The following is a 27,835-nucleotide window of genomic DNA, read 5'->3' as shown; positions in this document are numbered from 1 at the left end:
TCTATTGGCAAAAAAATACAACAAAAGGAGAGGCTGGCGTTGTGGCCTTCCACGTTTAGTCAGCACATTCCTGGTCGACAACAAAGCATGCCTCTGCCTGGATGAACCACTGTGAGCATTGTCATTTCATAACCCTCGACCCCTTATCCTTTGTTTTGCGGACCCTCTGTGTCAGTGGATAAAAATATGGGCTGAGGGAATGGAGTGGGTCTTTCAGCTCTGTTTCATCAAACGCAGGGGCTAGTCAGAAAGAAAGAAAAAAAAAACACTCCAGGCTCTTTTTCATCTTTGACTCGTTACAAATGTGTTTCAAAAATAACTCCAGTGAAGACAGGCTGAGTAACGGAAAAAAACGTATCACCTGTCAAAGCTTGACATTATCTTATGGTACATTTCCCAGCACTCATCAGAGAAAAATTACAGCCATGGGGCGAAGATGAATTAACATTTCCTCATCATTGAAGCATAAAGCAGAAGACAAACACATGACGTTCATACAAATGAGCTCGGACACGTAATCAATAGCAGATCAGGAGGAGAGCGTCATGGGGGAATAGGGTTCCCCTGGGAGAGGCTTGGATAATGGAGAGAAAGCAGCAGCGAGCACCAGCGCTGACTGCTAATCTTTCTTTGAGTGGAACATCAAAGATCGGCTCAGCCACTCAGCCCAGTGGAAACTAACATAGCTACTGGGGCCACCAGTACCAACTTGCACTCGTTCCAGGTGGAGCTGAGCAGATTGTTTGGACAAATCATGCAATTTGAAGATGGTATACCTCAATCGTTGTGTGAATTTAGGCAATTGTCATTCTTTTTTAAACTTTTTTTGGCTTAATAACTGACTTAAAATGTATTGATTACTTAAAATATTTGTTGACATGCCGTTATTTGTAATATTACAGCAAATGAGGGGGAGGGGGTCAGGGTACCAAGCATTGTGTTTCATGGTCTGCAGCAAAAAACCCTGAGCCACCAGGACAACCAGATACAACTGAAGTTCTTATAATTAATTAGTACATGCTGGTTGAGAAGAACTAGGTGTAATTCTCACTTGAAGTCATACACATGCATAAGCCTGTCGCGATAATCGATAAATTGACTTATCGTACGATAAATAAAAATGGACTCGATAACTTTTCTGAGCTCGATAAATTGCCGTTTACATAAGGATGTGACCAGCATTTTAGCCAGGCGCGCTGTGGCTGCCAGGCCGCTGTGAGGGGCGGGGCTGACACACAGCCGGGTCAGGAGCATAGACTGTATATGGTCAGGAGTCAGACACTCCGCGTGCACGTGCAGCAGTGTAGCATCCAAATTAATAATATAGCGACAAGCGGGAGACAATGTGTGACTTACTCGCTGGGAATTTAAAGTGAAATGGAATTGGTTACAAAACCTAACTACACATCTCGATTCTCCGGTGTGGCAGTATTTTGGATTCAAGCCAAATGAACGAGGCCAACCTACGAATTTGAATCAGCCGGTGTGTCGCATTTGTTTAAAAAAGGTAGCGACAAAAGCAGGCAATACCACAAATCTTAAACTACACATAAAACATAACCACCCCATTCCGTTTTCCCAGCTGGGAGCAAACACGGCAGCTGGAGATGGAGAGCCCCCACCTTCCTGACAGTTTACAATCAAAGATGCATTTGCCCGACAATGCAAATTTGTTGGTGTTCCTTGCTCGAAAACTTTGAAATACAGATTTGGATATGGCGTGTTGAGGCATCTGGGTCTTTGTATGGACAGTGGACTGTACACTTGACTGTTGTTTTAAGGAGGGTTTTTTTTGCTTGTGAGACAATGTGCTCATATTTATTTATATATATATATATATATATATATAGATAGATAGATAGATAGATAGATAGATAGATAGATAGATAGATAGATAGATAGATAGATAGATAGAGCTCTGTTTTACAACCTGAGTCTATTTAATTTATTGTTTTGGTTTTGTGTGATTTAATTAATTTATTATAATTTTATTAAATTTGTTTTATTTCATTTGCAATGTTGAATGTTCAATAAAAATTTATGTTTGAAAGGATGTACTTGAATTATTATTATATATTATCATTATGTCAGTGGTCTAAAATGGTCTTACAACAGTGCCGACAATATTATAGTTTATCGCAATAATTTCCAGGAAAATGTATCGTCCAACAAAATTAATTATCGTGACAGGCCTACACATGCATTATAGGATGAATGACACATTTTGGCTACACCAAAAAAAAGAGCAGACTGGTGGTGGTAGTGGTGGGTAAGTGTGTGTGGGGGGGGGGGGGGTGTCAAGCAAGAGAAAGAGAAAAACAGTTTAGTCTGTTCTATTCCGAAAAGGGGAGAAAGGCAGCCTCAAATTACTTTGGCTGGGACATGAAAGTGAAACAGGGTGGCGGTTAAGAGACGATAGCACTTAAAATCCAGCTGCGACCGCCAAGCCAATAAATGGAAAAAAGTAGGGAGCAGCACTTTTAACCTTTTAAACCAGCGTTTGTGTACTGCTACTGTTGCTTTGGCGCTGGGAGTGGCCCGGTCCCTGGCACTTCCCGTCTGGGCCCGGCCCATTATGGCCTCTTGGGGTTTCCAGCCTGTGGTGAAAAAAGCGTACTGGATGCCTTAAACCACTAAAGCTCTCATTATAGTCTAAATGCAGCGCAACACAACTCTTGCCAGCTCCAAGGTAGGAGCTCCAGTATTTAAGCTCATCGTTGTCTTAGCTCAAAACCACGACTTTCCCCCCTGCACATCCAGTTAGAAAAAAAAACAGCCACTTCCACAGAACCACATCACGAAGTCTACCAGCTATAGTTACTGGGACCTCATGTGCATGGAGATGAAGTTCAAAGGTGAAACAGCTCATGGGTGTTGGGAAACTATATCCTCTTCTTCCTGTCACTGGATTCAGGGGATGTCCCTTCTGGGAGGAAGTAGGCAAAAGCCACATTATTCCCTCTGGTTCTGGCCGACGACAATATGAGTTCCATCTGGTCCTCTCGATGCCCCTGCCACGTCCCTGCTCCTCACTCACATGCTGACAGCACGGGCCCGTTGGAAATCGGAGGCAGATGTGCACTCATGCAGTGCATCGCAGTTCATCTTGCTACAGGAAAGACAATTTTGGCGTCCGGGAGACAATAGAAAATGATGAGAAGCAGATGTTGTTCCCGTCGCATCAGACGTGTATTAATCAGGATTGCTGTGTGCGCGCTCTGTCAACATGTGGAGATGATGAGAATGTGGCAAAACATGGTGACCAGCCGTCAGAATTAGGGGTTGTGCATTGTAGAGTCCATTCAAGAAATCAGATTACATCTAGTAGCATAGTGCTTTCAGTATCATCTGCTATTCGAGGTGGCCATCTTCACACCTGGGTGACTCAATGAAAACCCCTTTACCAGGGGACAACAACAAAAACAGTACTAATATCTGGCTTTTGTACTCAGTGGAAAAGGTTACAATCGCCATAAATCTATCGATCATAAATCTATCGATTAGATTTATGATCGATAGATTTATGGCGATTCGAAAATTATAAAAGTAGGGTAGACATGTGGATATTATCCGGCTGAACAAAACGTGATCTGTCTCTTCAATTTGTGTCAACCACAGACCTTATTTCGAGCTATTTTCCAAAATCCTATGGAGAAATTGCATTGGTTTTTGTCGAAGGAACCGAAAGTGGTAAAATGCTAACTTACTTCCGGGTTTTAGGACGCGTCACTGTGGCACTCTATATGTGATGCAAGTGTAAACAAAAATAGGTAAAAAAAAAGTAAAATCACTTGACATCGGGTGTATGATTATAACTTGTAAATTGCATCAGACTCCATTCAGACAATTGTTATTTTACCTCGCTGATCTTTGGAGAACACACTTTCTTCAAAATAGTCGGGAAACAAAATTATAAAAATCATCTTTGAAAACGGAAAGGCATACTTGTCTACTTCTAAGTGGAAAGAAGCATAGATCTCTTTTTAATGGATGTTCACAGTATAAGAAAACTGCAATTACACATTGATTGACTATGAGGGGACAAGTTGGTCATGCCATTATTTGCCTCATTTAACAGGCTTAGGTCAAAACTGCTGTTACTATGCGGAAAGGTTTAGCAAAATATCCATAACTGTGATGTTATGTAAAGTATGTCCAAGTCCTCCTTATCTTTGTTTCTCTACCAAAAAACTATTTATTAAGGCCCAAAATGGTGCTGTTTATTATGTTTTTAAACTATTTTTATTCTGGTAGTCTAACCAGGAAGTCTTTAAGTCAGGGACAAGACGTGAATACAATTATCAACATGTCAGAATGGACAACCTGCCAAGTGCCAAGAATCAGAGTTAAGAGCCAAGGATGTAAATACACTCTAAAGTTGTCTTAGGGAAATGCCTGTTGATGCACACACAAACAAACACAGACATAGTCTCATGTCTTCACAGAGTGATTTAGGGAGACATTGATTACTTTGCTATTAGCGAGTTGAACTGGAACAATCAGGGAGCTGGTTTGGGAAGCCTGGGGTTTGGCACTGTGGCCAGATCTGCGTCGTCATGCTTCCCCCCTTAGAGCAGAGGGAGAAGCAAAATAAACTTAATTTATTATTTTTGCCCCCCCCCTAACCCCCCGGCAGCGTTTGCCACTTTTTGCAGTATTCGGGCAGAGCTGAGTGTTAGCTTTAGGGAATTAGCAAAGGCAAGTTTGAGTGTATGAGCGGTGGTCGTGGTTTGGTCCTTGCTGAGGAAACTTGCCAAGCCCCCTCTTTCCCCTGTATTTGAACCGATACCTGCTGAGGTCTGGCCACTGCTGTACACACAAGGTAACGCAAACCCCTCAGGGCTCTGTTCAAACAGCAGAAGAGAGGACTAGAAGGCACCATAAACCTCAAGCACTCCGTTCAAATGAACACGAGATGGCAAAGGCCTTGTAAGTGGGAAGAAAAGTCGACAAGTGCAATGGCTGCAGAGGTCAGTGCGGACAACTGGATGCACAGGAAACTGAATATTTATGTTCAACCTAATTCCAGTGTAAAACTATATCCTTTACAACACCACAGCAATTTCCCAACAGGTTCCTGCAATGTTATTTCACAAGTTGAGAATATGCAAGTAGGGAATTTGATACCAGTTGAAAATTATACTCTTCAGGTTGTATGGTTGTTATTCATTGTCAGTTTCAACTTCCATAAATCTTTGGTAGAATATATGTTGTAAGAAATTCAGGACAGTGCGTCGTGCTAGACAAACTGCCCCTCATTATAGCCTGACAAAATATAAGCTGCCTCTAAGTGGTCAGAAGCTATGTTAGCAAAGAAAGCAAACCTAAATAGATGCGGTTTGCGATGTAAAGCTGAGGTCCGACATTTCTGTGTGGTTACCGAGTGGCGCCAAATGGTCATCACTGTGTATAAACAGGGGCCATTTTTTGTGCTGAGTGTCCCCTCCTTTGATCCCCACATATCGTCTTTATTTCAAAGTAAGAGGAAAACAAAAATACATATGTGCTCTGAAAAGATGCTGCTGAGTGGGTGATACAGACATTGCTGCATAGAGATAGAAGGAAGGTGGTGCAATGTTTTTAAAATACAAGCTCAACATATTAAGAGAAAGTCAAAAGTGATACAGACATTGCTGCAGAGAGATAAAAGGAAGGTGGTGCGAGATGTTTAAAGTACAAGCTCATCATAATTAGAAAAAGTCAAAAGTGCAATTAGTCGCCATCTGAACCCAGCTAACTCACGGTAGCGTGATGCAGAAATTCGACAACACTGTTGAGGTTTCTTGTGATGCAGCCCACCAGTACGCACTTGACGTAACATGGTGAACTTGCTTAAACTCAAATGTGTATTTGCAGCATATAAACAGCCCCCCCGCCCCTCAACTCTCTGTCTCGCTCACCACAGGCTGCATTGTAACCCGGCCTCCCACCACAGACCAATGATCTCATGGAGCTCAATCGTTTCTTATGTCTGAGGTCACACTTCAGCAGATACTGACGTTCACACGACCAATGAAAACAATAACTCAACTGCTGTGGTTTGGTCAAGTATTCTTCATGCGGTGACACCTCAGTGTTCATCTCGTGATGTTCCAATGTCAAACTTCACATCAGAAGAACCCTTCATAATGAAGCGCCATTCAATCAATCACAGGGGACTGAACTTGTTGGCTCAACTGTCAATCACAATCTTCATCCAAATTAACTTGATGTGCATAAAATACAGTTTTATAGATACCTCCAGATATAAAAGCAACCACTTCAAAGGGATGATATAAATACTGATATAACTTAAAGTGACTTTCCAACATTTAGGAATAGTTTATGATCCCTTTATCAATAATAAGCAGAACATGCTTAAGTAAATAAAACATTTAAATCTGTGGCACATGACTAGAACCCAACACCTGTGCTGGCTTACAAGCATTTGCCAAGCAGATTGGGCAAGAATTATACAACTTCAAATTAACACTTGGTTCTGGGGAAAAGCTTCATATAAAAGTGACTTGTGTGTAGTCAGCTCTAGCCAAGTGCACTTGTCATGTTTGGGGCCAGGAAATGAAAGATGGAAACATGGAGTCTTCTTCCACAATGACTACTTGTTTATCTATTGTTTGCATGCGTTTATAAAAGACTCAGAAAATGGTTACATGTAAGGCTAAAACAAAAACATGCTAGTATTGATGACTGCTACATAGTAACAGCCTACAAGCGGCGGGACTAGTGGGTTCGTTTACACTTAGCTACAGTCAATAAAAACAAACATATTCCACTAACAAAACCAACAATTCAGATTAAAAACAGCATATTAGTCCAAAACTCGCCATTGGATATGAAATACAGCCAAAACTAAGCACAAATAGCAGCCTCGTAGCCTTGCTGCTGTTGTGACACGCATGAAACCTGCTCGGTAAAAGTTTACTAACTTTGTGCAAGCAGTGCTCGTTACTTTTTAGGGAAGCTTCCGAAACGCTCGTGTTTCGGGATTAATGCAATTAACCGTAATGTGCACAAGAGAGCTCCAGACATCAACAAAATAACCTGCAAGAGCATGTTTTCCCTGTGAATGAATTCCACAAGATAGGAGCCATCTTGTGACCGCATATGCTTGCAAGCTTAGTACCATCCTCACACCGCCTGCACACACACACACACACACACACACACACACACACACACACACACACACACACACACACACACACACACACACACACACAACACACACACACACACACACACACACACACACACACACACACACACACACACACACACACACACACACACACACACACACACACACACACACACACACACACACACACACACACACACACACACACACACACACATATATAATATACAACTAGTGTCAACCCCCCAGCCTCTGTGGAAAAAGTTTTAAGAAGGGCAGCTTGGTAAAATTACACCCCGCGTCCCGGTAGTATTGCTCGGGACTGCTGCTCGTCATTCCCCCCGTAAAGAAACAGACTTTACACGTACTTGAACGATCTCCCCCTCCGCGCTGATAGTGGCTCCTGCTTTGGAGAACCGTCCTTGCAAACCAGTCGTGTACGTAGTATAATCTCCATTGGGACTGGACTCGAACAGAACCACTTCCACAAAGGCAGTATCCTTGGTAAAAACCGTACCAAGAGAAGCGGCAACCACGAAGATCACCAGGACCACCGAGTCGGGTACACGATCTGAGCCTCTCCGTGGTAAAATCATCATCTTGCCGGCTGGATCTTCGCCGATCGGGACATAATTTCACACGGATTTATTAATCGGGTGAAGGTAATCGATCTCAGGTCTACGCGGGCAACGGGCGATGCGTCAAAAAAAGGCAGAATTGTGCAATAAAAGCTGAGCCTGGGCTGGAGCGTGTTTATTTCACCACTGCAAGCCTTGTCAATTACATTGCCTGCAAACGCTCTCTCTCTCTCTCTCTCTCTCTCTCTCTCTCTCTCTCTCTCTCTCTCTCTCTCTCTCTCTCTCTCTCTCTCTCTCTCTCTCTCTCTCTCTCTGTTTCTTTCTCACCCCCCTCCTCCTCCCCTTCTACAAAGCGGATCTCCTTTGATCTCAAAACACGTGATTATTTTTTTAGTTTTTTTTTTTCTCTCTCTTCCAAAAGGGATATATCCCCACCCACCAATCTTTCTGACCCTCTCCGTTGCACTCCCCACTCTGGAGTGCCAGCACTCAGTTAAGGAGGCGCCGCAGATTTCGCTGCTCTGCAAATAGGGGGACTTGTTGTTTGGAATATACTCAAGTCACACGTTTCGGTTTGAGTACAAATATTTTTTATTGGGTTGATTGTGAAGCAGAGGCAACGTTTGCAGCTGTTATTTTAACAACGGGTATGAAAAGCCACCCAGTGTTCTTTTCCCACGAGTTTGACACGTTTTTGGCTGCAGTTCCACCTTAAAATAAACATTACCCTCTTCAGGACGCTTTATGATTTAACCCGGCTAATTTTTCAATCTGATTCAGATTTGCTCACCTAGAGGTCACAATATAGTAAACAGTTTGACTATTTTCATTTTAATTGAGATTTATATAGTTAGATTTTTTTCAGGAACATATATTTTGATATATATACATTATGTTACCAAAAATCTCATATTTTCATATTATTATCATGTATTTTTCCCTTCCAATCTGCCTTTCAGTCATTTATTTAAATTGTTCTATTGCAGTAGCTGCCGTCCTCAAGACCAACCTGACAAGCTAATCATAGATAATTTCAGCCATTTTACAAACCTCTTAATGTTTAAATGTAATTTGACACAAACAAACAAACTGTTGCTGTTTTTTTGATGCAGAATAAGACAATTATTTCTCAATCAGTCTTTGTTCAGTATAAAGAGTCTATTGTGAAACTTCCACACTGGCCAGTTTCTTAGGATCTTCTGCCTGGTGACTTTTTTCAGCCTGTCAGACTGCTCATTATGTGTCATTATGTCTGTTCCTTATGTGCAAATAAGAACACTGTGTCTTTAAATGACGCTTAAAGAATAGATACACACACGCACAAACAGACACAAACACACACACACACACATACAAACTATCTTTTAAATACCACAATAGGTGATGATTTGAATCTTTGTGCAACTGAACAACTCATCAAAAGAGCTCATGGTGCCATGCAAGGGATGACGAAACTGTACATGCATTGTTCTGTCTTTAATGTAAGTAACGAGACTTAAAGGCGACAGTGGGCCTATATGTTTTCAGTTTCACCCACAATGGCCTTTTTGTTTGTACATAATAAGGCAAGAAATTGAAAAATACCACTTTAGAAAAGCCTGTTTTCTTTAGTTCTATAAAAAGTGGACAAATGAAGGGTGAGCTCGCACAGTGATAGATGTAAAAAAAAAGCCAAGAAAACAAGGTCTCATCTTGCTGTCAGCTGTGTGGCAGTGTGATTATGAAAACCAACTGTGAGGACTTTTTAGGGTCAAGAATGCAGCCGCCTCTGGAAGAAAGTGTGATGGTCAACATGTGTTCGGACTCAAAGAAATAAGAAAAAGAAGGCGAGGAGGAAAACAATTCAAAGGCGAAACTCAAAAAGTTATTCAACGCCTCCAGCACAACAATAATTCACTGATCACATTGGACGTCACTTTGTTTCATGAATCCTGATTCACACCACATGTCCAATTTCTGTCTTGTGACAATTAACGCTCTGTTTCAGTTTTTCTCAGGCATGCACATGGGGTACAGATACATTACATAAATACATACAAGAAGGATGGAACTTTAAATGCACAATGCCTGTAAGCTCTGTTTTGACAGTCAATTAGATGCACTTTATCAGCTTGCTAATGGGCCATAAAATGCAAGAAGGCAACAAGTGATAGGGATCCAATTACTCAGAGGGTCTATTTCCTCTTTTATTACAAGTCTGCCCTCTGCTGGTCCATATGAAAATGTAATTCAAGTAATCTTTAAAACGTACTTTCCTCAAAGCCTACTTGAATTAAGCATTCCGAAGGCAAGTTGGATGACAGATTTCTTTAATGGCCCTCTGAATTAAATTCTAGACCAAAATTGGCCTGGAACTCAAATAAATAGGGTAAGGGACCATTTTGACCAAATGTTTATTGTAACATAATGCCCACATTCTTTGGCCCAGTGAAAATGTTGAAAGAAATGCAAAGTTGAGCACATGGAAAGGCATGCTGACATGACGAGGCATTGGGTGAATACAAATAACATAACAAATAAATACAAAAATAGTATTTTACTAATTATTTTTTTGATTATATATTACGTTCTTACATTTTTTTTTATTGATTTAAGATATTTTAATACCAAATAGTATGGCCTTACTTTTAGATTAATGAATTAAATGCCTTTTGATACTTTTTTATGGATATGCAGTAACACTGTATTTACAGGTTTTGCTTTTATTTAAACAAGTACCTGTTTGGGGACAATCTGGCCCTTTGTTGTTAAACATGTTTTCTTTTTTCGTTTCCTTTTTGACAAATTGTTCCCCTCTTCTCATGAGGTTTTCATCTGGCAGCAGCTGTGGATCCTCTCCTGACGCCCCACTCTCCTTCTGCATCAGTGTCTAAACTCAGGCCACGCTGAGCAGAATCAGCTGTCCACATGTTTAGGCTGAGAGAGTGCTGAGGATGAGAAGGACTTTGAGAGTGGATAGCTGGCCATAGTTGTGGGAAGTTTTCTTTTTGTAGTTAAAGTCATAGCAGTAAGATTCATTGGCTAATTATGATGTTTCATGTGATATTAAATGACTGCACCGCTATGTTCTGTTCTCTTTTAATATCTTCTCGTTGAGTTAAACAGTTTCCTTCTGCTCTGACAACAAGTTGTTGACTAAAAAACAATTGGTAACACTTGCCTTTCAAGAGATAACTGTTATTAACAAGGAGCTTGTTGATTGTATCATTGGTATCATTCCAATGAATGGATATGTTCATGGTTACTCACCGCTGGACATATACCTAAAGTAGGTGCACTTCATTTTTTAGGGAGGAAAGCTGGTCTGTTGTGTTAGATCTCTCTGTGTATATTGATCTTGTGAGCACAAACAACCCAAAATGTGGGAATGATTCAATTAATTCATAGCCAAAAATGACAGTTTGTGCGCACAAATAAATAAATTGTGACATTGATTTATTCAATCTTAAGCTGGCTATTCCCAAACTCTCAAAATTCTCAAAGTATTTTTAACAAGATTTCACACAATCTTATCCAAAATGAACATGCATTTTTAAAGTAATCTAATTTGAGTACTGGTTTTTAAATGGGAAAATAATTGTTATTTATGTTTGTGGATTTATGCTAAATGTTCATCCCTAGATTCAAAGCCTACACCCGAGCTACTTCACTCTTTTACAGATTTCCATACATCATTATCATATAACTGATGATACTCATTGCCTGTGCAACCCCCCCCCCCCCCCTTCCTGCCTGTCATTCTGAATAAAGATCTGTCCTTAATTGACTTGCCTGGATAAATGAACAAATATGAAATAAACACAAGATCACAGGTTACTAATAATTCCCAAAGGGAACATTTGAGAGTGGTTGATCAGTCCATCAGTGCAGAACTATGCGTACCAAGCGGGCTCCCAGCCTCTGTGAATTGTCCCTTTGTTGGCATGGTGCTGACGTTATGTTTTAATGAAGAAAGGAGATGATGAGAGTGGTGGTGGTGGGGTGGGGGGGGGGGGACATTTACATTCATGGCTCCCAGAAGAGCGCATCACTGCAGCATATTATTACATAAAGCAATGAATGGGCCCCACAACCCCCAGATTATGGGAGATGCTTTCCCTCTGATGACACAGAACGATGATGACTCCCGCCGGCTCAGACTATTCACATGTTTGCATGATGTCACTGCAAAGATCCCAGTGGGATAACTCTCATGAAAATAATTTGACAGAGGGGGAAAAATACCAGCACTGAGGGAGGGATGCTTGACAGTACTTTGAATATAATAATACAAATGTTATTAATGGGTTCCTAAATATATAAGGAAAAGCTGTATGAAAGAAGTATATTCAGATTTTTTAATTAAGCCAAAGTTCTAATTACTCACTACATTCAATAAATCCTTGATTGAAAACCTGACTTAAAGAGCATCTCTCCCCTCTTCCCAAAAATCTGATATTCGAATGTCCCTAAAAAAGTGAAAACCGCCAGCTGAATCCATCAAATGTTTCCTGTATATTGAAAAAAGACCAGACACCTGAACATTTTAACTGATTTTTATGATGATTCTGGATTATTGCTGCATCAATGTGTTTGTTGCATTCTACTGTTGTTAAAGGTAGGGTAGGTAAGTTTGAGAAACCGGCTCGAGATACACTTTTTGTTATATTCCATGGAATGCTCTTAACATCCCGATAGCAATGAATATCTTAAGTGCTTTGACAAAAAATCCATAAAAAATGTTCATCTGTGGAAGCTGTAATACTGTAAAAAGCACGACCAATCATTTTAGCCGGCCCGGCTAAAATAACTGGATGGCCGACCTGCCTGTCAGCCTTTCATCTGTGCACAAACTTATCTCGTGCCCTCATTGGTCATGTGCGCGTTCGTGTGTGTTGGAGGAGGGGCTCTATAAGGAAGTGGCAGATTTTCTCCGGTTGTGTATTTTCAAATTCTAGCGATCTCGAGCCGGTTTCTCAAACTTACCTACCCTACCTTTAATGTTTCAGGTTGTGTTTCTGGTTAACTTTAACTTCATATACTGTTGGTTAATTGTATTTACTGCAATGCATCATGACCTATAAGATATCATTCATTTGTAGCCTTGTCGCTCTCCTATATGAACTACGTATCTCTAAAAAGTCTACTTTTTATGTTTCTGTCGTGCTGGAGAGCACATCAGCGAGGACCCAAGTGCAGCACACCAAAGTCTTTTGGCAAAACCATGGAAGAAAGCAGGGCAAAAAAGAACAGAATTTGCTCTCATTAAGTGTGAACATCAAACATCAAGACTTTGACAACAACTGACAGAAACCCAGAACTTAAATACATGCAAGCATAATCACATGGACAAGAAACAGGTAGGGAGGGAAGAAAAACACAGGGGGACCAGGTGAACACAATCAGGTAATCAAACAGGAGGGAAAACACAGAGACAGGAAGTAAAAAGAGACATAAGACAGGGAGTGAAGACTTTTCAAAATAAAACAGGGAAACAGACAGATCGTGACATTACAAAATAAAACAGGGAAACAGACAGATCGTGACATTACAAAATAAAACAGGGAAAACACAGACCAATCATGACAGTCTCTCAGAAGAAAACAGTCATGTTTACAGTTATGTGACCATGGATTTTCCAGCTGATCCAAGAGGCTTTTAAATGTATTATTTAATCATTAATGGCCACAATGGCTATAAGGACAACATTAAAACGGGGAAATAAAATAATAAGTTAAGGGATCAAAACACTTTGGTAAAATGCAATAAAACGCATTTGAAAGATCTGGACGAAGTTTATAGCCTGATTAATATTTGTCTTTCTCATAATAACTATAGCATCAATATGTTTTCCAATTTTCGAAAGGCTCATAACTAAATGTTACAAGCTTTGAAGTATACCAACTATTCAGGGGCTGGGCCCTTTCCTGGTCAGACCGCTCCTCGGATCTGGCTCGGGGGTGAAAGTCGACTTTGAAGTGCAGACTAGACCAGGGGGAGGTATTTCAATAGGCCTCTAGTTCAGACGAGGGCTAAAGTTGCAGCCGTAAGGGGGAGGGAGAAACCGAGAGAGGGAAAGGAGCGAGGAAGAGAAAGAGAGGAGTCTTTTGAAATGAGGCACCTGTACGTTTGAGGCTTGCAAGAACAGGTATGTTCCCAGGGGTTAGGGGCTTTGGAGAATTCAAAGTCATTTCAGTCAGCTCCAACGCTCATAATCTGTTCTGAGAAGTGAGGAGGATAGGGGGGGGATATGATGTTGATACACCACACAGGCGTGAACATGTTCTCAAAGGACTGGATGGATGGATGGATGGAATCTGTGCTCACACTCACATGCACACACACAGCAACAAGACAAAAACAGAGTCATTTAGACTAATGTGGTGAAAAAAGAATCTCATACACCCAACAGGAGCTGAAAACTCCTATTCTCCTGACACACTATACAGACAGTATTTAGGTCTTTATTCTGAAAACACCATATCAAAAATAAAAAGGAGAGAAACGTTTTTGGCTTATCAATGATCAAAGAGTAAAAGAGTGAGTAAGGTTTGCCTTGTGGCGACATTGCGAGAAAGTAGATGAGGAATCAAGACTGGAAACAGGAGATAGATGATGACCCCTTAGGACGTGTGTGTGTGTGTGTGTGTGTGTGTGTGTGTGTGTGTGTGTGTGTGTGTGTGTGTGTGTGTGTGTGTGTGTGTGTGTGTGTGTGTGTGTGTGTGTGTGTGTGTGTGCACAGGCAACAGCAATAGTCTGTTTTGGTCATGTCTCACCCACTTTACTGGACAAGACAAGCTGTTCCTGTTTCCAGCATTTATGCTAACTGAGCTAAGTTATGCTAACTGGCTGCGTGCTGGAGGTTCATACCTACACAACAAACATTTATGAGTAATATCAATCTTCTTAACCAACTATTGGCAAGAAACCAAAGATTTCAAACAATGTCAATCTATTCCTATCGAATCATATTTCGATATTCTGCTTGGGAGTTGGCAAAAAGCAAAATGTATGCAAATGTTGCTCTGTGTCTGCAATTGTTGGCTAACATGTTAGCCTTTACAAGATTTTAAGGTCAGTGTTTTATTATAGTTTTTTGGTTGCCCTCAAGTTGCCATCTATTAAGTGATACAACTTTACTAGTCAAACTTTTTGTAGTGAAAAGTATGCCACATTCCTCATTTCACAACAACATGAAATATAGTTTCTACTTAGTTCTTTTTAATAACTTAAAAAATCCAAGAAATGTATAAAGCTGTATAATAATTTTGTGGCACATTTGTGATGTATAATTTAGAGTTTTATCTATTTTTGCTTTGTATGTTTGTTTGTTTTTATTTGAAATGTCTTCATTACTTACCTACTGTACATCGATAGGTTTATTTATTAATTATTGTATCTTACTTTTAAGAAGCTTTTCTTCCTTGTGATTGGAAAATGTACTTTGACACCATATTATGTTTATCGCTTAGTTTAATTTCCTATTCTTTGTCTGAAATAATAATAATAATAATAATACATTGGATTTTTATAGCGCTTTTCCTAATGCTCAAACACGCTTTACATAAAATCAGAACAGAAACAGTACAAGGAAAACCAAAAACTTAGAGTTGTAGTCCTAATCCAAGTGCGAGTAAAAGTAATCACTTTAACAGCAAGTGAACAAAACTGACCAACAGTGTCTTAGACTGCCAAACAAAAAATGTGATCCTCAACATACACACTTGTAATACATTTGTTATAGTCTTAGATGGAAATAATCCCCATTAAAATGTATCTGTAATTGCCTCTACTTGAGGCTGAAAATGCAGTAATTTTCTCCCCCTCACTAAAAGACATATATTTTCAGTCTCTCACTCACTCTCACCCTCATTCATCTCCTCTAAGGCCTTGTCTTCATTTCTCCTTTCCAAATACCCAATCACTCTCTCGGATGGTTCAACACATTCCCCAGAGTCTCATTCCATCGCTCCTTATTGCTTCTGACTGCAGGTGTAGATTGCCACTCTAAGGAGGAAAACAATGCGTCAGAGCACCAAATCCCCAGATGAAAAGCTGGTCTCATCACTCATACTGCTCTCAAAGAAGGGATATTTGCTTTGCGTGACAGGGCATGCTGACATGGTGCAAGACTTTGCCACATGTGCCACCCAGTGGTTGGGTGGCAGTAGAGATGTAAGCATGGGGGATGGAGTGAGGGATGACTGGGAAACGAGTTGGGGAGAGAAACGTGGCTCACCATGACTGAAAACAGATCGTCTTCCCTCCTGGGTCTCTTTGATGTCTGGGAGACTTATTTTGTTTTCTGCTGATTTTGTGGTAATGGGTGCACACACACAAACGATTATAGACTAACACACGTACACACACAGCAGGGTAGGATCCACTCAAAGAAGACATCAAAGAGACTTCAGTTCCAACTTAGCCCGTAGACACAAATTCAATTTCCCTTGAGAATCAGATCTTTGTATGAAGCACCAGCTTATTGCATTACTGCTGTATTCAAATGATTAGTTCACTAGATTTTCTACTTGGATGTCGGCCAAAACTTTAAAGTACAGCAAACCTTGTATATAATGTTCTTAAATAGCAACACATATTATTTGAAGTTCATTCCTGAACTCGGAAACGGCCGTCAAAAGAATCTCACCACTAATATGTGTATTAACTGGCTTTTCCATAGCTTTTGATCAATTTAAAAGGTCTTCCTCAACGGATTGATTTAGTTGAGTTCGGATGCAGAATTGTAGTTGGATTACTTCAGTGATGATACTGTATTGTTGAGATCAGCTTTTTTTTTTACCATGAATGACAAGGTTTTAAATAAGCCCCATAATATTGCTTAGAATATTTTATTCATTGCTTGTTTAATCCTGAATATGTATGTGATACCTAAATCTGAACTAAACTGCACCCTTGTGGAGATTTTTAAGGGAATCTATTATTTTGATAACATTTATTTCAAATCCTAACACCCATGAAGATGCCAGTTTGAACGAGTTCCTTTGTATAAATCGACTTTCATTTTGATGCTGACGCCATCTTGAATAAACTGCAGTGGTTGGCCGTTTTAAGACTCTTAGCAGTACTTATAAAGTATAGCAATTTAAGTTCCTGTAGTAGGCTACTGCTAAAGCTGGTAATTTCAGGTTATAAAAGTCAGTTTAGATTTAGAACATTATAGACTCAGTTCAGTAAAATATTTGAGGCGACTCATTTTTAGCATAGGGAAGCATGAGTTTATTATTATTATCTCTGTCCAACTGTAGTAATACACTGGATTAATGTATTGTTTGTGTATTCTTCTCCTCGCCACAAGGAGGCAGAAATCTGTGAACCAATAGAGAGGCGAAGTCCCTCCCTTTCCGGGGGAGCTCCATGGGACCTTATTTCGGAAAAAATGAAGTCAATGGAGAGAGAAAACGTATCTCTCGATCCCGTTTGAATTGTGCCACGAATTACACATATGATGTTTGTCAATCTTAAAAAATAATTTCCATGTCAAAAAAGTCACAGTTTGTCATAAAACTGTGAAATCCCAGAATCCCGGTCCCGCATGCTGGCTCTTACGGAACCGACTAACTCCCCTTTTGTGTATGTACAGCTCTCAACATGCCCAGACTTGTAGTGATTTTCACCTCTTTTAAAGGACCCATGTCATGGCCATTTCCACTGATCATAATTCCATTGTTGAGGTATACTAAAATAGATTTATACTGTGCAATTTTCCAAACTCACATTGGTTTCGCATACAGCATCTCTGTAAAGTATGTGTATTCAGCAGTATTCACTCTCTCCACTAAACGGCTCGTTGGAGCTCTTGCCCCCCCCTCCCTGTGAGCCTAGTGTGCTCCGATTGGTCAGCTCGGCCACTCTGTTCTGATTAGTCAACCACCAGAGAGTTTCCGCCCATGTCTAACAGTGCTTTTTTCGGCTCGATCTGAGCGGAACATCAGTCTTATAATGGCGTCGGTACAGCCGTATATTTTATACGCTAACTAACCGAACTGTACCTACAACTGTTGTTATAGAAGAGTAAGTTATTTTTACCTGTAATAAACTACTACTGTTTGATGAGAAATCAAATCATGGTTTACTATATATGAATGATATGTTATAGGAGCAAATAATTCAGGGAAGAAAGGATAGGCCTACTAAGTATTTCCATTCAACTTTATTTTTAGAAATGTACAAAATGAACATAAATATACATATATACACGGTATATCATCCATTCCTCCCCGTTGTCGGCATCTTGCCTATCGCAGCCGGGGCTTTTTAGGACGAGGCCTCAGTGTGGTAGTCCCGTCCCGTCATGTATTGTCCGCCAGGATCTGGCTGGACGAAATCAAATGCAAATCACAAAATATTAGAGAAACTTAGTTGTTTTAGATTCGTTAGTAGGAGTGGTAGGAGTGGTAGGAGTGTGGATCTATCTAATCCATCTATCTAATCAACACAGTAAGCTTGCCAGCTAATATGCTAACCTAGCTTTCTTGTTTACCTTGGTAGCAAACACGATATGAACGCTAGCTCGGAGGAACGGCAACTATAATGTAGTGTAATAAAACTACTATAAACAAAAGCTAGTGGTTCATATTAGGCTAGCAATAACGTGTTTATAATTGCAATCTTATACGGGTAGTCTGCTACGTTCGGTCATTCATTGTAACTGGCATGAATACATTGTTTTCCGCTAGCATGGATAGCTAGCCTTGTTAGCTATACATGCAGTATGTACATGTACTGTCACAATGTACGGTAAATCACCCGGAGTATACTGTATGAGTATTCCGTGTGTGACTGCAGACATTCTCCTGCCATGACAAACATGTAAGGCCATCTTCTGACATTGTAGTTGATATATTTAAACGCTAGCAACGTCGTTAGCCCAGTAAGCTGGGCTTGTTTAGTGTAATAAAACCACTATGAACAAAAGCTAGTGATTCATATTAGGCTAGCAAGAATGTGTTTACAATTGCAATCTTATACGGGTAGTCTGCTACATTCATTGTAGCTGGCATAACAAAAATGTTTTCCCGAGCAAACCCATGTCTAGCTCCGTTGGTTAGCTCGGTAGCATACACGCTACGCCAGCTATAATGTAATTACGTTTCGTATTTGAATGCAGACATTCTCCTGCCATGACAAACATGTAAGGCCATCTGCTGATATTAGAGTTGATATATGGAAACGCTAGCAACTTAGTTAGCACAGTTAGCACTGTGTCAATGGCTTAGCAGTCCGACACACGTTTACACATTTAAACAGTCTTGTTTGATAAATACACAAATAACAATGCAAACTTACAGGTTGTGTACCCGAATCTTCCCCTGCTCCAAACGGTCCAAACAAACTAGGAATAGCATCGTCCTTCAGTTTCAAATGCTGTGCATATCCGGCCTCAAACTGGGCAATGTTTTGGAAGCTTTCGTCTGTGAAATGCCGCGCACACAGTAACGTTCTTCGAACCTCTGAAGGAAAAGTGTTAAAAAGAAATTTCAACCACTGACTTCGTCGTGGTTCTTCCGTCGGTAGGACAAACAGCTCAGATTTCTCCTCACATTTCAGGAAACAGGTCCTTGGCATTGGCATGACTGGATCGATTGTGAACTGAACCAGAGCTTCCAACAGTAAATGGTAGGCTGGCAGAGGGTGCGGCCAGCGCCGCTGGGTGTGGCCATAGCTCTTCCGGATTGGTCCATTTTGTTCCGGGTACCGCATGATGTCATGCGGTACCCGGAAGAATCAAGTGGACAGTGACGTATCTCCAACGAGGCGTTTTGGGGAGGTATTTTCTGTGTTAGAGTTTTACTCGCTACAGGGTGTACTTTGAGGGTTTTGACTCTGCACACCGTTTACATGCATAAAAACCTTCATAACACACAAGGGGACGGGTAATAACCGGAAAAGCATGACATGGGCCCTTTAATACTTTTCGCCTCATTCTGAAAGAAAGAAGTGAAATGTGCCAACGTGACGGCTGTCTTGGTGTGTGGTGCGAGACGGGAGATGTAGTTCATTGAGCGGTTTCACACAAATAAAAGTGTTACTTCACAGCTTTACGACACATTTTGGAATCATCAAAGGAAGGCAGGCAGGCAGGCAGCTTTGCATGACATTCTTCTGGACGTGTTTCATTGTGGTGATAGTGAGGGTAGTCAATCCCTTTTTTGACAAGACAGTAGTGACGGCCATCTTGGTGACGTGTAAATAAATAAATTGCTCTTTTTGTCATTTCACAGTACAGGTACTATGTAACGAAATTGTTCCTCTGCATTTGACCCATCCTAGTGTTAGGAGCAGTGTGCTGCCGTGGACGGCGCCCGGGGAGCAGTGTAGGGAACGGTGCCTTGCTCAGGGACACCTCGGTAGCACTTGGTCTTGCCGGGACTTGAACTGGTGACCTTCCAGTTGCCAAGCCAAGTCCCTATCGACTTCGCCACCACCACCACGTGTGTTGTTATGCGAGACCAGAGATGTAGTTCATTGAGCGTTTCACACAAAAAAATGTGTTACTTCACAGTTTTACGACACATTTTATTTTTTTTGACTTGCAAAATTATCTTTTAAATTGACAAACATCATATGTGTAATTCGTGGCACAATTCAAACGGGATCGAAAGATAATCTTTCTCTCTCCATTGACTTCAATACATAATTTTTCCGAAATAAGGTCCCATGGAGGGACTTCGCCAACCTGTAGTGAGTGGTAGAGCCAAAGTCCCTCCCTTTCCGGTGGACCTCCATGCAACTTTATTTCGTAAAAAGTATTGAAGTCAATGGCGAGAGAAAGATTATCTTTCGATCCCGTTTGAATTGTGCCACGAATTACACATATGATGTTTGTCAATTTAAAAGATAATTTTGCAAGTCAAAAAAAATAAAATGTGTCGTAAAACTGTGAAGTAACACATTTTTTTGTGTGAAACGCTCAATGAACTACATCTCTGGTCTCGCATAACAACACACGTCACCAAGATGGCCGTCACTACTGTCTTGTCAAAAAAGGGATTGACTACCCTCACTATCACCACAATGAAACACGTCCAGAAGAATGTCATGCAAAGCTGCCTGCCTGCCTGCCTTCCTTTGATTCTCTCTGAACTGCCTGATCTTTTTAATGTTTAATGTCAACCATTTGTGCAGATAGCATGAAGTAGAAAAGATCGCCGATGCTAATGTAGCGTTAGCGTTAGCATTTCTCCCCCGGGCTTAAATGGTGTATTATAGAATGATCACACCGGTGTGACAGTACTCACGAAAAATATGACTACCACTCTTACTGTTTAACATTTTGGGTTACTTAATGTTACTTCTGTCACGGCTGGAGGGCAAGGTACACAGGACCCAAATGCAGAATATCCAAATTCAAAATACTTTTATTGCAAAACTAGCAACAAAGTAGAATAAGGCAAGGCAAAAACACAAAAATCCCTCTGAACAAAAAACCTTCCAACAACATCAATAATCTCACAAAGACAGACAGAAAAACCAGAACTTAAATGCACACAAACTAATCAACTGAACAGGACACAGGTGAGGGGGGAGGAGACAACACAGGGCACCAGGTGCACAATCAGCAGTAACAGACAAGACGGGAGGGGGAACACAGAGACAGGAAACCAAAGACAGAACTAGACATGACAAAAACACAACACAGACAGATCGTGACAACTTCATGTTAAGGCTAATAAAAATGACAAGGCTAAGCCGGCTGTAATGCTAACTAACGTGCTTGCTACTAGCTAGGTAGCTAACTTGATCCAGCCACTCCTGGTCCTTTCATCAGACGGGAAGCGAAAGAACGAGCAAGACCCATTGCTGGTATGATAACAACCTGGTACTAAGCACACAGGCAGCTTGTTAAAGTTATCTTATCTTAGCTATCTCTTATTTAGTGGAGGAAAACAATTGTGACATCACTTACGCGACTCTGGGATTTGTAGTCTTTCTAGTTGCGTATTTTTCATAGTCTTATATTTCAACAGTTTTACGACAAACTGTGACTTTTTTTACATGGAAATTATTTTTTAAGATTGATAAACATCATATGTGTAAGTCATGGCACAATTCAAACGGGATCGAAAGATACGTTTTCTCTCTCCATTGACTTCAATACATAATTTTTCCGAAATAAGGTCCCATGGACCGGAAGTAGATGGGTGTGACTTCGCCACTCTATATAAACTAAAATACAATGATGCACTTTTTTTTGTCTGTGATCCGTTTGTTTCTTGGGAAGGTGAATGTTTTTGTTTTGTAGTATGAGGATGTCTTATCCTTTTGTACATGTACCTTGAGATGATACATGATGTCAATGTCAAATTAAAAACAAGATTTTAATTTGATGCATAGAAACCTTTTTTTCTTTACATGTGTGGCCAAGGATTGAATATTTTCATTTCCAACAACAATCTATTTTTGCATATGCCAATAAAACCTTTGAATCTTGAAGAAACCCGCTTATTATGTATGTCATTTCCTATTTTGAACACCAGAGGGCAGCAGGACACATGACTGCTACCTGGGCAGTTCATGCAATACTTTAACCTGAGTGGGAGAAGTCAGGTATATCATCAAGAGTTATTTCCACTCTTGTTGTAGGACGTGTTTTCCACACATATCTGACTTTGACACTAACAACAGGAAGGTTGTGATGACTGGAAGATTAACGTGGGTTTCATCATTTTTTAGGGGCCGGATGTCTTGCCTCTGTGTTGCATCAGAACAATGTTGCATCATATTGAGATATCATACTGGTCAGAACAAATCATGCATGTTACTGTTAAATGCACACATATCATGATCATTGATAATAATAACAATTTTTGCAGATTTTTTTATCATATTCCTCTTCAGTGACAGTATGTTTACGTATAATAGATGTGTATGTTAAAAGAATTTAGGCAATTTCCATCAACACATTTTTACTACATTAAGACCCCGCAGTTAATAGTGAGCAAAACCGCAGCAGCAAGTCATTACAAGGGCCCTGCACAATATTGCCTTCCTGTATGTGAACATTACAGTGTCGTCACGGACAAACAGTGTTGTTGTTGTTGTTGTTAGTCTACCAGTACAGGGAACAAAAAGAGCGCTATGTCAGCTCTCTGTTCTAACAAAGCCTGGCTTATCTGGGTCGAACAAAGCGCTTGCAGAGTCTTAAGACAATTACAGAGAGGAGGGACAACAAGCACTGTTCCACTGGTTGCATTTAGGTCAATTTATACTGAAGAAGTATTTGGCTTGATTGTTTAATTTCCCAGAAATTGCATTTGGTGAAGAAACAGTATCATGGATGGATTAATTAAACTGCTCTGATGCATCAAAGACAAATGGGATTTCTTTGATCTACTAGCAGGGACATTCTTGACTTAAAACCGTTGGTGTCTCTGTCACCTGTTTTACTGACAAAAAATGCAAATGAAAAGTAGTGGTTTCCTTATCTGTAGATTACTTTTGCACTCACACACACTCAGAGAATAAGCTAACTGGTGAGGAGATATCAGAGAGCTGAATGAGTTTCTGCAGCATCATGCTTCAGTGTTAAGAAAGAATGACTCTGCAGCCTGTCAACAGAGCTGCTTTTGCAGGGTTGCAACTGGCGTTGGCACCTTCACAGCAATGAAATGTAAAGGGGAAACATTAAAGTGGAAGTAACAGAGTTCAAACGAGGACTTGATATATGAACAACTGGCAAGAATTACTCATATTTCAAGAAGAATTGAAGCAGGAAGGGCAAAACAAGAGATCTCTCTGTGCAGAAATTGGCAAAGGAGAATAACCAAAAACTGAGAAAAGGGTGACAGAGCAAGAGATTCTGGAAGGTGTGGGAAGGCTCAAGGCCGAACAAACACCCCAGTGGATCGTGGGTAGGGAACGAGATGTGCAAATGTGAGGAGGTAAAGGCAAACACACCCCCCTGCAGATGGATGCGGATCCAGGGTGTGACCCAACTCACCCCCATTGTCCAACCCGGCTTTGCCATACAACACCACCGTTAACACCAGTACCGCCCCAGTGAGCACACACAGGCGTCACTGTTTATCCTGCATGCCAGGCCTTCCCTTGTGGAAACATTTCCCAGAAATAAAATAAAGCCATGGTAGGTTGGCAGCAGCCTCCAAATAAAACATGCATATCTAATTACAACGTGAATGCTGAAGACGAGACATGTTGCAATATAATTATATTGTTCTAATCAAGGTCATAGCTATGAAAGAATGCCGTGGAGCGAAGTGTAGGATGTGTAGCTGATGTTACTGAAATTAGCCAACATCCAAAAATCTTTAATTTGACTGCAGACTTTTCATAACATATTAATTGATTTTAGGGTTACCAATCTGTCCAAAAGTAATTTAATTTACATAAAGATTGCAAATAAAATAACATTGAATTCCAGTTTTTATAAGCTGCTTTATGTAACTATTGAATATCATCCATTCAGTGGTGATACGGTTTATTAAACCACATGCTCACAGTATGCTTTTCATTAAGCTTTGTTGTGAATCTCACCCAAAACATCACTGGGATAGCTTGAAACAATAATTCAATGACATTTAATCAAACCAGACTTGTCCGACAGGATAGTTAGCATGCCCTCAGTTAGCACCTCAGTTTCAACACCACTGGGTGCAGTTGTAATTTCGAAGGACCGGTTATCGCTAACATCCCCACTATGTCACCATCTGTAAGAAATAAATGTGATTTAAATGCCTGCGATGTTTTTTGTTATGCTTTAGGGATTGGTCCATTTTATAATATGGTTTTGAAGCCATCCACCTTAATCACAGGCTCCGACTGTGAGCTCAAGGGAGGATCCCCATTTGTGTGTGTGTGTGTGTGTGTGTGTGTGTGTGTGTGTGTGTGTGTGTGTGTGTGTGTGTGTGTGTGTGTGTGTGTGTGTGTGTGTGTGTGTGTGTGTGTGTGTGAGTACTGGTTAAGCAGCCAAGGCGGACTATATTTAGGTTAAACTGTGCTCACAGTCCCTCTGGGAACCTTCCAATGAAGTTTTTCTGAATCCAGGATGTGTAACCAATGTTTCCATCTATCTGAGTATTTTATTTTTATGGGAATTCTTAAGCACAGTCATATCTAAATAATTAGCTTTTTGTTCAATTGTATCTGTTAAATTACCTGAAACCAATAGATGTCACTCTAAGTCTAAGGTGAATCATTGGGAAAAATGGAATTGTAAATGCCGAATGTAAAAAGAACAATTTGCAACTCAAAAAATAAGACATGATGATATATACAATACAAAAATATAGTTTTATAATAATTTCTGGAGGTTCTAGTCAACAGTGAGTTTCCCCTTTTTCAGTCTGAGTGCTATGCTAAGCTATCCATCTGCCGGTTAAAACAGCTTTAAGGGAAATAACGAATAACAAAATAGAGCGATTGTACTGGGGTTCTCTTTGTGTAGTTGTTTGGTAAAGCTGTTTCTGATTTGGAACAGTAATAAGAAGAAGTTTCAAGAAGCTTAAGTGCTCTCTTCAAGGCAAAACCTTTTCTCAGTGTGTTCAGTTCAAGCTCAAGTATTCTACAATTGCACTTACCGGTACATTCTTTTGAACAAGTCAGGCAGCAAAGACTTAAGTGCGTCTTGATCTTGTTGTCTTACATTGTATTCTGAGATGAGTAGATGTTTGTGCTTAGCTTGTGATGTTACACCCATGAAAGCACATCATGTATTAGTTTGTAATAACAGTGCTCTCTTCAACAGAAGTATAAGTCCATTGGCAATGGTCGAATATAAGTACATTAAGGACTGTGCTTTTACAATTTTAATATATTTGATTTTCATTGTATGCTACTTTATACTTGTCGTACATTCTTCTCAACTACATTTATTTAAAAGCTTTCAGTTCTAGATAGTATATAATCTATTGTGTTGTTACAGTAAACTAAAAAAAGGAAAATGAGCTCCATCTCAACCCACTGTAACATTAAAGTACAGTTTACATTTGAATTAATCAATAATAATGGTCCAGATATATTATTATATTACAATGGCCTATATAGACAAACAATACATTCATTATTGATATTTGAGTACAACTTGCTGGTAATTTATTTTTACTTAAGTGAAATTTGGAATGCAGCATTTTTACTTGAAGTGTCGAGAAACACTGTGGACTCAGTGACATGATTTACATTTTAAATGTACGTAATTTGCAGAACAAAAGCAGATGGGTTACATTTTCAGTTTGATTGATGACAGATACCCACTGGCTATACTGTCTTTACTAAAACTTAACACAATCAAAAGATTTGAATTCTCATGTGTTTACACTTCTATCCCACATGCGGTTTAGAATTACTAAAAAGCTTCACATTTGAGAGGTTACTTCACTGATGATAAATGTGACATTTATCTCACACATAATGGGTGAACCCCCGCCAACATTCCACATTAATAATAACTATTTGCGTTTAATGTCATGGTGAGAGGGTAGTGTTGCCTGTTTGCTCTCTTGAGTGACATAAAGAAACTTGAAAATAGGAAATGATCATTAGGAAGTATAAAGCCACACCTAAATCTAAATAAACCTTTTTTGCTTTTAGGCTTGTGGCGCGTTAGTATAGACTTTCATTCATGTGACCGAGGGACTTTTACCTATCTGGTGTAGTGCTCTAAATGAAAGACATCCTGTATTTAGATCCGGTTTCTTTCTTTAGTACCAGCTACTCTGACACACACTTCATCATAAACGGATGCTCTGGGTTTCCCAGCTGTTGATTCTGTAGTGACAGTAAAATGTCTGCAAACAGGCCAGTGTTTGCTCTAGCTCCTGTCGTTACTCCCGCTGAGGTGAGAGATGACTCGGGCAAAGGACTAAAAGCTGTCAACGATAATGGTAGCCAGATAGCAAAAATGTAAATTCCTGTTTAAGGACAAATAGAAGTTTCAGGAAGAGAGCGTACTTGTGAACTTGTTTGATGTGTTTTTGAACAGTTTCTAACTGAGGCCTGTTTACTCAGGGGGAATACCTTTGTCTGATCATTGAAAGACTGCATGTCGACAGAATGCCACCTGCAGTTACTGTGATGGCATTGATTGCTACACAAAGTCTTTTAGTACCATAAAGTATGCTCTTATCATATGTATACATATCTTTCACCACAAGGCTTTTCATGTAGTGAACTGAAAATATCACCTATTGTGTTCAAAGTTGAGCAACAGTGTGGTCGCTGTCACCACATCTGCTTGTTTTTGTTGTGAAGTAAAGAACTACAAACTAGAATCTTGTGTGATGGATTTCTCTATATAGGCCAAGCAAACCACAGTTTCAAAACCATCCTTTATAGACGTATTTTACATCAAGTCAATGTTATTAAATGAAACTTTTAGAAATGATAACTGTTTTTTTTATCACATTCAAACAGAACATTTATCTTCACACTTGCTCAAATGAATCGTAAAAACGTCTCAAAGCTCCTCATTTAAAAAGAGCAAACATTGAACAATATATTTCACTTCCAAGTTTCCTGTTACATTAATATGAAGTTTTGTTTGCTTGCTGATAATAACACAATCTAGTGCTAATAATACTGTTTAATTTTACAGGATTTAAATAGGGTTAAAACCTCTCTCAGTGGAGAGGAAAAAGAAAGAAAATCCTTTGGCAGACAAAACAATTGATAAATATTTCATTCTTACAATAGATCTCTCCAGGAAATATAAAATAACCATTTCAGGGAAAGCCATCAGAGTGGTAAAGCTTGTTTTACGAGTCAATTAGACTTCCTCAAAGAAAATAATGAGGAAACTAGAATGTACAAGACAAAGAGCAGAGAACACGAGATGTCTCAAAGAGGCCAACTAACAGCATATTGGAACATAGAAACTGAGGTTTAAACCAATCTCAAAGAAAAAAGTTGTTTAACATACTTTGTCTTGCATAAGATCTCGAACCTCAATATGATAGTTTCTGTGAAAAACCAACCAACTTAAAGTGGGCTACTTTAGGGAATAGAAAATATGTAATGGATCCAGGAAACTCTAAATCAATGTCATAGCTCTATAATCAATACAGTGAAAGTAATAGCGTTCTAATTTGAACTGAGGACTGAACGTGTCTATGTGTGTAAAATCTGATGCAACTCTTTGAAATAAGCACATTGAGTATACACT

General features: G+C 39.9%; 2 protein-coding genes across 2 annotated transcripts in view; both read right to left on the bottom strand.

The window, feature by feature from the left end:
- Positions 1 to 7,737, bottom strand: part of znrf3 (zinc and ring finger 3) — a 68,641-nt gene extending 60,904 nt beyond the window's left edge. Inside the window, 1 exon segment of the mRNA XM_034118660.1 lies at positions 7,507 to 7,737. Coding sequence (XP_033974551.1) covers positions 7,507 to 7,737 — 231 coding nt within the window.
- Positions 7,738 to 15,616: 7,879 nt separating this feature from the next.
- LOC117472591 (coiled-coil domain-containing protein 60-like) overlaps positions 15,617 to 27,835 on the bottom strand; it is a 70,864-nt gene continuing 58,645 nt past the window's right edge. Inside the window, exon 14 of the mRNA XM_034117889.1 lies at positions 15,617 to 15,702. Coding sequence (XP_033973780.1) covers positions 15,617 to 15,702 — 86 coding nt within the window. The remainder of the gene's footprint in view (positions 15,703 to 27,835) is intronic.

The sequence above is a fragment of the Trematomus bernacchii genome, unplaced genomic scaffold (assembly GCF_902827165.1).
Source record: "Trematomus bernacchii unplaced genomic scaffold, fTreBer1.1, whole genome shotgun sequence".
NCBI classification, from domain to species: Eukaryota; Metazoa; Chordata; class Actinopteri; order Perciformes; family Nototheniidae; genus Trematomus; species Trematomus bernacchii.
The sequence above is the reverse complement of the archived record's forward strand: the minus strand, read 5'-3'. Positions and strand labels throughout refer to the sequence as shown.